Below are 15158 nucleotides of genomic sequence, written 5' to 3'. Positions count from 1 at the left end.
TGCCAGGTTTGGGTGAAAGTACCAGCTTCCCTACTCAGCGTTCTCTCATGCCATGGGGGTTCAGGGTCAGGGATGGATGGGCGTTGGAGTACCTCATCACAGCCTGGTGAGGGTGGAAGTGTAGGCTCCCCACTCGGCCTTTGCTGGAGCAGGTAGGAGCCGAACCACCCTTTTTTCTGTGGTTTCTGGCTGAAGTGGAACAGTTACTGTCTAAAAGTTTTCCATCTTTTGGGCCTGCCCCATTCCTTGTCTGTCCTTTGGCTAGAGAGTAGGCTTTTGTTATCATGTTGGGTTGTTTCAGGGGGGGTTGGGCTACGTCCATTGGCATTTCTGGTTTATTCCGATTTGTTCCAGCAAAAAGAAAATCCAGGGAACTACCCACTGTGTCATTCCTTGGGTCCCAAGATCCTTAACCTGTGTGTATTCTTTCCACTGTTCAGTCTTCTTATGTTTCTTTTATATACAATGCCCAGAGTTTTTGTTGTACTTGGCAGGAAGAATAGGGGAAAGTACACCTACTCCATCTCCTGGAAAAGGAAGTTTTTCTGATTTTTTTTTTTTTTAAAGCTTCTAGTTTTCTAACACCTCTGTGCTGTGATAAACTTGAATTGCCCCACTTTGGAAAATGTTTAAAGTAAAATCAGTCAACCAGTTACCAACTTTAGTGTGATAAAATTTCAGCATAACTCACATAATTTTAGTAACATAATCTTGTCTATTTTGGCATGAGTTGTTCAAGAGCATTCTGTTAAAATAAATATCTAGATAGTTTTATTCCCAGAAGGGCTTTGTAGAATGATAAAAATGTCTTATCATTGTTTTCATTTTTGAATAAATAATTATCAGTGATTTATTTCCTCTGTAGCTACTAAAGTTGCAAAGTAGCTTTGTAAAATCTACATAATGAAGTGGTAGATTAGAGCTATATCCTATTAATTCAGGGTTAAAAAAATATACAAACACACATACACACAAACACATACACACATAAATTTAAGTAAATTCCAGGTCCAATATTCTATTACATTATTTTTACAGTGAAAATAAACAAACATTTCAAAAATCTTAACTTAATGTTAATATTTGGCTAGCAGTTACAGATCTAATCTTATTGTTTTCTTTTTAGGTCAGGAGCCTACCCTAGTCCAGAACCAGATTTCTAACATAACTAGGTCTCATTCTTATTTTTTAATTAGCCAACTCTTCTATATCAAATTTACTTTACAAGATGAACCAGTGAACCTAGAGAAAGATTCTAAATAGGAATCAGTGCCTTTCCAAAGGAAATCTTATCAAACCATAAAGCTTTACAATTGGAGGTTCTTACTTAAAAGCTTATAACAATACCAAAAATAAATAAATAAATAAAAGCTGCGTGGCGTAGAGGCCCTTCTTTCCTGGCCTCGAGGGGCCTTGCCTATGGGGCAGTTACCTGACAGCACAGTGAAGCTTTGCCTAGGTTGGCCTAGGGCCAGCAGTTGGACATTTTGGGGGGCTGCCCACCTATTGGACTGGAGTTATTGAGAAGGTGGGAGGGAGGCCTGCAGGCCGCTGTTCCCTTTCCCCTTAGTCTCCATGTCCCTCTCTGATCGGCCTGTTTTCGATGCACCCAAAAGGCACCTTCCCAGATGCCCTAAGACAAGTTCCCTGGGGCTTGTCCTGGGGGCCATTCTTGGGAAGGGGCTTCTTTAACCCACACCAGGACTTCTGTTTGCTGTGGGTAGAGGAGAGGAAAGGGGAGAAAATATGACCTCCCTTCATCAAGCCAGCTTGGTTACAGGCCTGCGGAACCTTCCCTTCACCTTTGTCGAAGAGTGTAAAATGTGTGAATCTATTATGAAGTTAGACAGTTAAACACAACTCTGATAGGCATTGTGAATAAATAACTTGCCAATCTGCACTGAAGCTTAGCTTGGGCAATACTGTACTGTTATCACTATAGGAAGCCTCTGCTTTGTTGCACATTTGTCAGATCTGTGTCCTAAATTTCTTTCCATATTTCCAAATTTATCATCAAGCCATGTACTATGTACTGTGTTTACAAAGAAAAACTGAATATTTAATATTGCTGATAGATGGGAACTGGGATTGAGTAATTTTAAGCGTATTCTATCTTTTTCCAAACGTCTTGGGGATAGTAGCTTCGACTCTGAGATTAATAGAGAGATGTGTCCCTTTTCTTTTGTTTAGATTCTTTGACTAAAACTTTTGCTTCACTGAATTTGAGTTTGGGTAACATTTTTCTTTCTTTGTGGCTGGTAGTTTTGTCAGAGTACTTCTAACTTATGTCAAAACATGGGATGGCATGCTCTAAAATATCAGAATACTTAACTGGGGGACATCTTGGGGAGTCTGTGGATGTTATTCAGAGTATATAAGAATTAGAGGGGGGGAAATTATCTTTATTTTTCTAAAAGCTAAATTTTAAAATTCAGTTTCTAATGGTGACAAAGACACAGGCACTACTAATACCAATCAGACATTTTCATATCATTATAGTTGTTGGAGCTATCTCAAAATATTATGTTCATCACTACTTCTACAACAAATTTGTCCTTTTTAACACATTGATATCTATTTCAAAATCATTGCTATCCTCTGTAATTCTGTATATTTTATATACACAGTTGACCCTTGAACAACATGGGTTTGAACTGCATGGATCCACTTATATGTGGATTTTTTTCAATAGTAAATGCTGCAGTACTACAAGATCCGTGGTTGGTTGAATGCAAGGATGCCAAACCATAGATACTTAGGAACCTTGGATGCTGAAGGCCAACTATAAAGTTATAAGCTGATTTTCGACTGCTCAGAGGGTCGGCACCCCTAATCCCTGAGTTCTTCAAGGATCAACTGTACATTTAGAAACATTAGTTAGAGGGATCTTATGCTTTTCCTCTTATGTGTTCTCTCTGCCTGTAACATGTTTCTTTTTCTCCTTCTGTAGCATCAGCCACTACGTGATTGTCATGTCCATGACCATCTTTCTGGTGTTTCTCAATGGCCTGGCACAGATGCTCACAACAAAGAAACTCACACTGTGTGGCAGACCCAAAAGCCACCTCATATGATGTTGCCAAAGCCATCATTCAGCATCCAGATCCTGTTTCTCATTCTCCTTGTCAACTAAAATCTTATCAAGGATTCATAAAGGAGATGGATATTAATGTATAACATACTCTGCTCATCTAAAGGAAATTATATGTGGAATTCTGAATTTACAGGTTATCTGGAATAAAGGAGCTTCCATTTTCTTTAGGTTTTGCATGAAGTCGTGGTTACATCTGTGGAAAAGCAGAGTAAAGCATTCTGCATTTTCATTTTTTCCTTTAGTTGGCAACTCTTCTCACCGAGGTTTCAGAGCACCTGTAACAGTCTCTGGTCCCCAGCTGTACAGCTTCCTGTATTATATGCAGAGGAGAATGTGCTCCTGAGTGGGCAGCACTGATCACATCCAAAATCAATGCACTGGCTGAACATGAAGTAAATCACCAGGTGGCACCATAAATATTTATCAATTCTCAGCACTTGTTTCGCAAGTAGTTCTACCTACTAAACAACATTACAAAGACAATCAGGATGTGTAGAAAAATGTTTGCAGGTGTTTTTCATTTTTCTTCAGTATTCAGCAATACTATTTTATGCTTTTTAGTGCTTTTTTAGTTTTCATAGTCAATCAGCTAGATGCAGGTTTTACCTTCACTTTTTTTTTTTCCATTTCTGGATTCTCATGGAATTTCTGGAGATAGAAAAGCAGAGGGCTTCCCTGGTGGCGCAGTGGTTGAGAGTCCGCCTGCCAATGCAGGGGACACGGGTTCGTGCCCCTATCCCGGAAGATCCCACATGCCGCGGAGCGGCTGGGCCCGCGAGCCATGGCCGCGGAGCCTGTGTGTCCGGAGCCTGTGCTCCGCAACGGGAGAGGCCACAGCAGTGAGAGGCCCGCGTACAGCAAAAAAAAAAAAAAAAAAAAAAAAGAAAAAAAAAAAGAAAAGCAGAAAAAGCTTGTTATTTGTGTCTTGTCCATAGGGAAAAGGATTTAAATGATTAGTTTTTGGGGGTTTTTTAATTTTTTATTTTATTTATTTATTTTTGGCTGCATTGGGTCTTCGTTGCTGTGCGCAGGCTTTCTCTAGTTGCAGAGAGCGGGGTCTGCTCTTCGTTGCCGTGTGTGGGCTTCTCATTGCAGTGGCTTCTCTTGTTGCAGAGCACGGGCTCTAGAGCGCAGGCTCAGTAGTTGTGGCACACAGGCCCAGTAGTTGTGGCTCACAGGCTCTAGAGCGCAGGCTCAGTAGTTGTGGTGCATGGGCTTAGTTGCTCCGCGGCATGTGGGATCTTCCCAGACCAGGGCTCGAACCCATGTCCCCTGCATTGGCAGGCGGATTCTTAACCACTGCACCACCAGGGAAGCCCCTAAATGATTAGTTTTTAATTGTAGATTCAATAGCTCTTACTTCCAAAGCTTTTATCATGCATTATTCCAACAGAATTCTTTAAATCAATGGTTAAACTTTCTGAAAATATCATAAGTCAGTGTTAAAATTGCTTTTCTTTCTGGTTGTGAGATTCTAGCCCAAAGGCCCAAAGTCCTCTCATTAAAGTTTAATTTCTATTCATAAACTAATTTTAATGGATAAAATACTTTGAGAGTAATTTTTATTTGGATTCTTCATAAAGTGACCTTTAGATATCACTGTGGAGTTGGCCTTTTGCCCATGGTGTGCCAGGAGAGTTTGGCTGATGCTAAGCTTTCTTGGTCTGAGTCCCATTTTTAAAAAATAATTGATTTTGAATTAATTTATAGCATCACTAATTCATATTAATGATGAGGAAGCCCTCTGCAAATTAGCAGATTTTTCAAATTGGCAGGTGAGTGAACAGATACAATTTAGGAGATTCAGAAATCAGTTTGGCAAAATGTACTTTCTTAATTCCTATTTATTATGAAGTATAGTTATAATTGACTTGTGATAGTACTTCATGGTATCAGCGAAAGCATTATAGTACAAAAGAACAAGAGACGTACTGATGTCAATGTAAGACCTCATGCAGTCTGTAATATGAAATCTAGGTGGACGGCTAAGAAGCTGCTGAAACGGTATTGGCAGATGGAGAACCCATGAACTTTCACATTGCCTCAAAGGATTTTTGATCAGTCTTTTCACAAGTCAGAGAAAACTGACTTTATAAACACTTATTATTTTTCCTTTTATATCTAGTTTTGCCTTTCATCTTTTTCCAGATTTTCACACGGAGGAATTAATGAATATTTTATTACAACATGGTAAAAGGTGCTTTATCTTTATTTTGCTTTTCGAAGCACGTCTTTTTAATATTGTTTCAAATCAGTGTGAATTTACAAAACATGGATTGCCCCTACAGCCACAGGCCAGCCTTGCTCTACTGTGACAGGACCCCTCAGACTCACCTGGGAACAGTGCACTGGATGGGCCTTTTCTATTTCACAGCTTATCAGAATATCTTAAAGTGTTTTGAAATGCATATTTTTATATTGAAAAACAGAGAAAATATAAATAAGATTTAAGTAAAATATATTTCTGTTTAAGGCATTTACTTTTTCATTGTAACTATAAATACCAGGTTTTCAAGTCAAGACTTAAGACATTTGCTGATTAACATTTGTTTAAATTAAGAATTGCTGTAAGAATTAAAGTGGGAATATCAGGTTGAGAAAATATTGGACAACAACAAAAAAACATGCTATGTCACATGGACCATGAATAAATCTTGGAGGAAACCCTAAGGATTTAGGAAACTCTCTGCAGCCTGTCTGTAATTTACAAATGCTTTAATTCTCTCTACTATTTTTTTAATGTGCTGTATTTAGAACACAAAATGCGTTTTTATTTTTTCAGGAAATAATGTTATAAGCGGTAGTATATTCTCACAATAATCCCCTCAAACGATTTAACAATGATAGAGCTGAACTACTTACCTAGAAAATCTACTCATCACTTATGATACCGTTTCTCATGAAAAACTCATTCCGAATTTCAATCAACTCAGATATTAGGAGCATATATGTCCCCCAGCCCCACCCTTACACACTTGTAGTGGACTGGGGACTCCTTTGGCCTTCACCTTTTGATACGTAACTGTGCCATCAAATATGTAATTTCTGATGGAGCAGGCCCAGAGGTCAGGGCATTGCATGGGGATTGTCTCTAGATTGTCTCTACTGGTCGGGGAGCGGAGCCAGGGGAGCCCCCCCCGCCGAAGAGAATGGGCTAAACCAACTCAAATCATTTGGGGAGGATCCCCTTCAAGCAGTTCTGAGGATTACTTACGAGATCTGAGATAACTTGGTAATGTCTCACCTTTTCAGAGTTGTTCTTTTTATACTGACGTTCTCTCTATCTGTAAAATGCCTAAGAGTGGGATTGTTAGGGTATGTGCTTTCAGCACTGTAGTAATATCTTGTAGCATTTTCCCATTTCTGCATCAGTGTGGTTTGTAAAAGAGTTGGGTGGGATTTCTGCTCTTAATACTCAGTCTATAAAAAGAACATTTTAGAAGTAATGTATCACTTATTAATTTCCGTAGAGACACTAACACAGATCACAGTTGTTAACTCACCACCCTGAATACTGCAGTATTTGCCACATAGCAGCATTTCTCAAAGTATGTCCCTTGGAACATGGGTTTCTTAGGATACAAATAGATGTCATAATAAAAAAGGTTCCCTGATCAAATATATTTGAGAAACACCTAGTCAAAGCTAAATAGGTGTATTTCTTGTAGTACTGGGGAATTTAATTTGGTATGTGCATTGTGAAGGGACAAGATAGCAATATGCCCCAAATTTCCACTTGCTCGACCACAGAACCGACCTTCAAGTCTCCCTTCCGCCTGGCACACATACTTCAGAAGTGTCCCCACATACTTTTGCACTTAAAAACCTCAGCTTATACTGTTTCAAAAAAGGGTGTCGGGGGGAGACCTTCAAGATGACGAAGGAGTAAGACATGGAGAAAAGCTTCCTCCCCACAAATACATCAGAAATACATCTCCATGTGGAACAGCTCCTACAGAACACCTACTGAACGCTGGCAGAAGACCTCAGACCTCCCAAAAGGCAAGAAACTCCCCACGTACCTGGGTAGGGCAAAAGAAAAAAGAATAAACAGAGACAAAAGGATAGGGACGGGACCTGCACCAGTGGGAGGGAGCCGTGAAGGAGAAAAGGTTTCCACACACTAGAAGCCCCTTCACGGGCGGAGACTGCGGGTGGCTGAGGGGGGAAGCTTCCGAGCCGCGGAGGAGAGCACAGCCACAGGGGTGCGGAGGGCAAAGTGGAGAGATTCCCGCACAGAGGATCAGTGCCGACCGGCACTCACCAGCCCGAGAGGCTTGTCTGCTCCCCCGCCGGGGCGGGCGGGGCTGGGAGCTGAGGCTTGGGCTTCGGTCGGATCCCAGGGAGAGGACTGGGGTTGGCTACGTGAACACAGCCTGCAGGGGGCTAGTGAGCCGCAGCTAGCCGGGAGGGAGTCCGGGAAAAGGTCTGGAGCTGCCAAAGAGGCAAGAGACTTTTTCTTGCCGCCCTGTTTTTTGGTGGGCGAGGAGAGGGGATTAGGAGAGCCATGTAAATGAGCTCTAGAGACGGGGGCGAGCCGCGGCTGTCAGCACGGACCCCAGAGACGGTCATGAGACGCTAAGGCTGCTGCTGCCGCCACCAAGAGGCTGTGTGCGGGCACAAGTCACTATCCACACCTCCCCTCCCGGGAGCCTGTGCACCCCGCCACTGCCAGGGTCCCGGGATCCTGGGACAACTTCCCTGGGAGAACACATGGCATGCCCCAGGCTGGAGCAACATCATGCTGGCCTCTGCTGCCGCAAGCTCGCCCTGCATTCCATATCCCTCCCTCCCCTCCGGCCTGAGTGAGCCAGAGCCCCCTAACCAGCTGCTCCTTTAATCCCGTCCTGTCTGGGTGGGGAACAGATGCCCTCAGGCGACCTACATGCAGAGGCGGGGCCAAATCCAAAGCTGAACCCCAGGAGTCGTGCGAACAAAGAAGAGAAAGGGAAATCTCTCCCAGCAGCCTCAGGAGCAGTGGAATAAATCTCCACAGTCAACTTGACGTACCCTGCATCTGTGGAATACCTGAGTAGACAACAAATCATCCCAAAATTGAAGCGGTGGACTTTGGGAGCAACTGTAGACTTGGGGTTTGCTTCCTGCATCTAATTTGTTTCTGGTTTTATGTTTATATTACTTTAGTATTTAGAGTTTATTATCATTGGTAGATTTGTTTATTGATTTGGTTGCTCTCTTCCTTTTTTTAATATATATATATATTTTTTTTCCTTTTTCTCTTTTTGTGAGTATGTATGCTTCTTAGTGTGATTTTTGTCTGTATAGCTTTGCTTTTACCATTTGTCCTAGGGTTCTGTCTGTCCAGTTTTGTTTTGTTTTGTTTTGTTTTGTACAGTTTTTAGTGCTTGTTATCATTGGTGGATTTGTTAGTTGGTTTGGTTGCTCTCTTCTTTCTTTCTTTATTACTTTTAAATTTTTAAAAATAACTTTATTTTAGGGCTTCCCTGGTGGCGCAGTGGTTGACAGTCCACCTGCTGATGCAGTGGACACGGGTTTGTGCCCCTGTCCGGGAAGATCCCACATGCCGCGGAGCGGCTAGGCCCGTGAGCCATGGCCGCTGAGCCTGCGCGTCCGGAGACTGTGCTCTGCAACGGGAGAGGCCACAACAGTGAGAGGCCCGCGTACCGCAAAAAAAAAAAAAAAAAAAAAAAAAGTGATTGTTAGAGATGATCTCTCAGTGATGAAATCTATTTCATTACTTCCTGATCTATATCAAAACCAGCAAATGACTCAAGTAGAACCAGAAAGAAAATGGCATAGGACATGAGAAACTATAGGAAATACTTAGAATACTCATGGAGTTGCAAACACCTTTGGAGAAAAGCCTCCTTCTAACCATTTCACAAAACAGCACTTCTCTGCTCCACCCAAAGCTGAGGCGTTTGCTAAAACTATGGGTGACTCAGGAGCTGATTATTTTCTTGCTTTCTGCCCATCTAAATAAAGTCAACTGCTCCGCTCTATCTGAAAGTCACACAGTTTACTGGGTCATAAGGTTGAGTACCACAAAATGTGACTATTAAAATATCAGCACATAAACCTGAAGGTGGAGTTAATTACCCTTTAAGGTCAAGATTGCTGATGATTTGGCTTTTCTGGAACATTCCTGCCATATTTTTCTGGAAGTAGTGAAGAGATCCTGAGAATTTCCTTTTCCCTTCAATAGTTTTGGTATTTATGTGTCTGGATTCTGTTAAAAGCAGAAAGTTGAAAGCTTGTCCTAAGTCTGGTTGTCCTTTAAAGCGTGGCCTCAGGAGCATTCTTGAGAAGGCCCTCACCCTCCCTAACTCTGTGGCATCCATGACCTAATCCAGAATGTGAGAGGGAATTTTCCCACAGGAGCCCTGCACACAAGTCCTCTCAGCCTTGATCCAGATTTGGCATACATCGGGGCCTGCCACCACAGGCCCCGTGACAGGGCACCATCACAGGAACATTCCCTGAACCTGAGAGGGAAGCCTTCCAGTGGCATTTCCTTTGTTAAGCCATGAGCCCTGTGTAATGTTAACTGACATTCTCGTTTATAAGATCTTACCTCGTGTCGGTCTGACGGCTGCTGTTTTTACTGCTTCTGAGGTGTTGCAGGCCTGAGAGGGATGAATAATGAGGTGAGGGCCTGTTAGCCATGCCCTGGGTCTCTGCACTTGAGAGCTTGTGTGGCACGAGGTTCACAGGTTCCCTTATTTTGTCTGGTGGACCTGCTCCTCCAGGAGGCTGCTGACATCGGACAAAGCTGGTGGGGCCTGGCTCCAGCTTGATGAGTTTGACCCAGTACAGTGAACGCTTTGATGTGAGCTGCAGATGCACGTGACTCCTGTCACTGCATGGATGGCCTTTAATAATAGGCCGGTCAGTACCTTCTCCTGCAAAGGACTCTGTTCTGCCCTCTCATCCATTCCTAGTCACCTTCCCCACTCCCCAGGGTTTTTTTGGTTTGTTTTTTGTTTGTGTGTTTGTTTTTTTTTGGCTGCGTTGGGTCTTCGTTGCTGCACACGGGCTTTCTCTAGTTGCGGCGAGCGGGGACTACTCTTCATTGTGGTGCGCGGGCTTCTCACTGCGGTGGCTTCCCTTGTTGCGGAGCACGGGCTCTAGGTGCGCGGGCTTCAGTAGCTGTGGCACGTGGGCTCAGTAGTTGTGGCTCGTGGGCTCTAGAGTACAGGCTCAGTAGGTGTGGCGCATGGGCTTAGTTGATCCACAGCATGTGGAATCTTCCCGGACTACGGCTCGAACATGTGTCCCCTGCATTGGCAGGCAGTTTCTTAACTACTGCGCCACCAGGGAAGTCCCCCAGTTTTTATTGTTGCTTTTCTGACTGGCAATTTGAAGTTACAGCCCTGCTCTTGAATATATCCTGGGGTGCAGTCGTCACCAGTACTAAACACCCCCATTCCCTCCCTCATCAAATTTAACTTTGCTGATTCAGTTCTACTGGCTGCCAACAGAGCAAATGCGTTTTCCTTCAAGATAGAAACGGAATTTCTCTTTCCTGCATTCATCCATCTACTCCATCATCCTTCCACCCCGCTGTCTCTTTTTTTTTTTTTTTTTTTTCGCGGTACGCGGGCCTCTCACTGTTGTGGCCTCTCCCGTTGCGGAGCACAGGCTCCGGATGCACAGGCTCAGCGGCCGTGGCTCACGGACCCAGCCGCTCCACGGCATGTGGGATCTTCCCGGACTGGGGCACGAACCCGCGTCCCCCGCATCGGCAGGCGGACCCTCAACCACTGCGCCACCAGGGAAACCCTGTCTCTCCCTTTAAAAAGCTTTACCTGAGCCCTTGTGCGCCGACTAGGAGATTGGATTAGGGGACCTGAAATGGCTAGAGACCCTATACTGACTTGCAATCACATTCTCCTCAGGCTTTGTAGGTGGACAGAAAAATTAGTGGGAGCAGGAGGAAAAAAAGAAGAGAGAAGCTGAGATCCCAAGGATTCTCTGCATCAGTTTACTCAAAAGGGGCAGAAAAAATGAAAAGTGGCATAAAGCCGTCAGAAGAATGGAGCAGATTTTCTGCTCCCTGCAGTGCTTCTTGCTGTTCCCTTCCTGTCTCGGTCACAAATTGTGTTCTTGGAGGACAAAGACATTAATGCCCCTGAAAATGACTCTCAAAGCTGCCGCAGCCTCTGTGTTGACCCATCAGCAGCTTGTCCCTGTCTGTGAGGTGCCGGGACCTCTGTGGTCTGTGTCACTTTCCACATGGAGAGATGATGGCACTCGTCTACTGATCCAGAGACAAGCATGTCGAACTGCTTTTTGGGAATCAGGACAGTGTTGCCGCCAATGAAGACTCTTTCCCTTTCTTCCTCTGATGGTAACTTACTTACTTGGGAAGCGAACCCAAACCCTTGGCCTTGTTAGCTCCACGTTTTAAGGAGCTAAGAAAACAGAATCAGGCAGTTGCTATAAAAGGGACATCTCTTACCTGGGAAGTTCCAGCAACGTTAATCTTCATGAAAACGTTGATCAAAGTGGCATTTTGTTCAGAAGTGTTATCCTTTATTACACAATGCTTTTCAGTTTGAATAATTAGAATCACAATACGGAAAAGAAAGAGTAGAAACTTGTTTCTAAAAATTTTAAGAAGAAAATTCCCGAAGTTTTCCCAAGAAGACTATTTTTGGCTGCTACTACTACCGAAATAATGTCATTTCCTTCAACTAAAATATTTGTAAAGCTTTTTAATTTCTTCTTTTTTTTTTTTTAACAGCAGATGGTCTAAATGGCCTAAGCCTGTCCCAACACGGTTTGATGTATTCCTTCAGAGTTGCTGACAACTTAGAAGGATCAACAGCTCAGGAGAACAAAGTCAGTGGAATCCCTCTGCTATATTGATGCTGCTTTTGAGTCTCTGCTGTCACCACTGGCAAAGAGAGACTCCCCAGGAGAACCAGGTGTATAAGGGCGTGCAGCACCTTACCACTGTCGGGCGTGCTTATCATAGCCTGGTTGTCATTATTGAGAGCGAGGGGAAGGAGCTGGAAGTGAATCTGACAGCCGTTCCGTGGGATCTCTCTGTGGATTGTAGAATGTGGTACTGTTATCGAATGCAGGTCCGTGTGCCCAACGCACAGTGAGACCAAACAATACGGAAACATCGGACTTTGGAGCCGGGCTAAGCAAGGAGACGGGCGGCTCATACTTCAAAAACCCTGAGCTCCTCGAAGGCTTTCAGCAAAGCCCTTTCACAGGAAAGGTGACGGAGAGGAGTGGTTAGTTGTTACAGACTACGTGGTGTCGGATCTTTTGTTCTTGCAACTGTCCACGTAGGTCAGGTCACGATGTCCCTATAAACCTCCATCAAAACAAATGTTATTCTCTGTTCCGACAAGAGACGGAAGGGGAGGCATTAAATTCTGTCTCCAAGCCTCCTTGCGGCTTTTCACACTTAACAAATCCCGTGAGCAAAGCGACTTCATTACCCCTCATTTTACTTGTTCAAGGTCCCGAAGATTGACTTCTGCCCTCCGAGGTCCAGGCCCCGGCTAAGAGGACGGGGTCTCTGCGGGGCCGGTCACCTGCCCGGGAGGGCTCGTCCAGCCCCGGGTCTGGGTCCTCCCGCCAGCGCCCGGTCTCTGCTGAGGAGGCAGCTCTCAGCGCGCGGCGCCCTCCGGGCCAGGCCCCCAGACCCCGCTCAGCCATCATCACTGAGGGAGCCAGGTGCCCGGGACCCGGCCGGCCCTCAGGCTCCTCAGGCCGCCCAAATGGGGCCGGGTCCCGCGGACCGCAACCCAGGGTGTTTGCCGTTGCCGGACCGCCGCGACGCTGACCACTGGCAGAGCAGGACCTCCAAAGGCCCCACGCTCACGGCCCGGCGCTGACGGTCAGACGCTAACGGCCCGGCGCTGACGGTCAGACGCTAACGGTCAGACGCTAACGGCCCCGCGCTGACGGTCAGACGCTAACGGCCGCACGCTCACGGCCCGACGCTGACGGTCAGACGCTAACGGCCCCGCGCTCACGGCCCGACGCTGACGGTCAGACGCTAACGGCCCCGCGCTGACGGTCAGACGCTAACGGCCGCACGCTCACGGCCCGGCGCTGACGGTCAGACGCTAACGGCCCCGCGCTGACGGTCAGACGCTAACGGCTCCGCGCTCACGGCCCGGCGCTGACGGTCAGATGCTAACGGCCCCGCGCTCACGGCCCGGCGCTGATGGCCCCGCGCTCACGGCCCGGCGCTGACGATCCTGCACTAATGGTCCCACGCTAACGGCTGCGTGCCCGCCCCGCCCCTGTTACAGTAGTAGCAACAGCCAGGCTGCGGGAGAGCACAGTTTCAGTGACAGTATTGGAATATAACAGATGCCACTGGAAAAAAGGTACATTTAAATAGAAATAAGTATTTATCATCTTCTTGTTTTTTTACAGCGTGTGCCTCAGGGACCATTTCTCAGGGCACACTGATTTGCACACTCGCAGTAGTTATGGTTCCACATGGGTCTGTGAGGACAGCAGCGTCACCTCCTTCCTACTTCTCTGGCAACTTCTCATGTGTCTGTCTGGTCTCCAAAGCACATTCATTGTGGCTCGTACGTCTTCTGACAAGAGTCACAGTAGCAGACCCAGAGCCATGAAGGCCCTTGGGATTCTCTGTATGGGGAAAGCATATTGGGTACGCTTTGAAGTAACAACAGTCGTCAAATTTGATATAACTGTTAACTCAAGACATTTTTAAAGTAGGTTAAATAAATAGCAGTAGGTTAAATAAATAGGCTGCTATTTATCTTTGCCTTTGTGCCCCTGTTGGTATAATTGGTCCCTGGTTAGTTCTTGGGGCCATAGAGTCGGTAGTAATCAGACACAGAATGAAACTTCACTTGCTTTTGAAATTCAGAAAGGGCTAAGATTGTTTAGGTGTGTACCATTCTTTAGATTTAATAATCCTGAGTCTTGTTCAAATAGCTACTCAGACTTTTTTTTCTGCCTACTTTTAAATTATCTATTGAAAAAGGATATAATAGCATTAACCTTCTCTTGTGATTTATTTCTCAATATTCACATTTCTGAAACCTAGAATACTCTTCCTTATTTCTAAGTATTCTGTGTAATTCTTGTTTTGTTTTGTTTTGTTTTCTTGGCTGTGCCACACGGCATGTGTGATCTTAGCTGCCCGGCCAGGGATCGAACCCTTGCCCCTCTGTGTAATTCTTTTTTTTAAATTAAATTAAGTTAAATTTTATTTTTGGCTGCATTGGGTCTTCATTGCTATGCATGGGCTTTCTCTAGTTGCAGCGAGCGGGGTCTACTCTTCGTTGTGGTGTGTGGGCTTCTCATTGCAGTGGCTTCTCTTGTTGCAGAGCACGGGCTCTAGGCACACGGGCTTCAGTAGTTGTGGCTCGCGGGCTCTAGAGCACAGGCTCAGTAGTTGTGATGCACGAGCTTAGTTGCTGTGTGGCATGTGGGATCTTCCCGGACCAGGGCTCGAACCCGTGTCCCCTGCATTGGCAGACGGATTCTTAACCACTGTGCCATCAGGGAAGTCCCACAGATGTAGTTTTGAAGTAGGCCTTGTTGGGACAATTATCATTAACTTGGAAGGGTCTAAGATGCATGGATAGCAATAATCTAGGTAAAAGACTAACTGAACTTGAATTCAACAAGGACAGTGGCAGGAATTATATTTGAAACCTTTTGCAGGCTTGTTCAATTGACTGGGTGTAGGGACTGTGGGATGGAGCAGTCACACACAGATGGTAGATATTTCTGCTTGGATGTTCAGTGGATGTGGGTACCTTGGCTTAGTTTAAAAAAAAAAAGAAAAAGAAAAACTGGAGGAGGAGGGCATTTAAGGGCAAGATTTTTCTTCCAGATTTTCTTCCAGATTTCTCTTCCAAAATTTTCTTCCAGATCTGTTCAACGTGAGATACCCAAATGCAATCCTGGGGGATTGTCCCTTGGAAGTTTGCCTAATCAAGTCTTAGAGACAAGTCCTGGGCCAAATACAAGTACATATGGGAGTTCAGGACACATAAGACCTTTTGTGAACTAGTCCCCAACTATGTTTCCAGTTTTACCTCTTGTTACTCATCTCTCACTGTGTTTT

General features: G+C 45.0%; 1 protein-coding gene across 4 annotated transcripts in view; it reads left to right on the top strand.

The window, feature by feature from the left end:
* PIGN (phosphatidylinositol glycan anchor biosynthesis class N) overlaps positions 1–3261 on the top strand; it is a 106683-nt gene extending 103422 nt beyond the window's left edge. For 3 of the 4 annotated variants that reach the window (XM_060119168.1, XM_060119169.1, XM_060119167.1), the window contains one exon: positions 2951–3261. In XM_060119168.1, coding sequence (XP_059975151.1) covers positions 2951–3074 — 124 coding nt within the window. In that variant the 3' untranslated portion in view covers positions 3075–3261. The remainder of the gene's footprint in view (positions 1–2950) is intronic. The other variant, XM_060119170.1, reaches the window with a different exon arrangement.
* The last annotated feature ends 11897 nt before the right edge of the window (positions 3262–15158 follow it).

Source organism: Mesoplodon densirostris, chromosome 15, assembly GCF_025265405.1.
Source record: "Mesoplodon densirostris isolate mMesDen1 chromosome 15, mMesDen1 primary haplotype, whole genome shotgun sequence".
NCBI lineage: Eukaryota > Metazoa > Chordata > Mammalia > Artiodactyla > Ziphiidae > Mesoplodon > Mesoplodon densirostris.
This window is presented reverse-complemented; position numbering and strand designations above follow the sequence as displayed.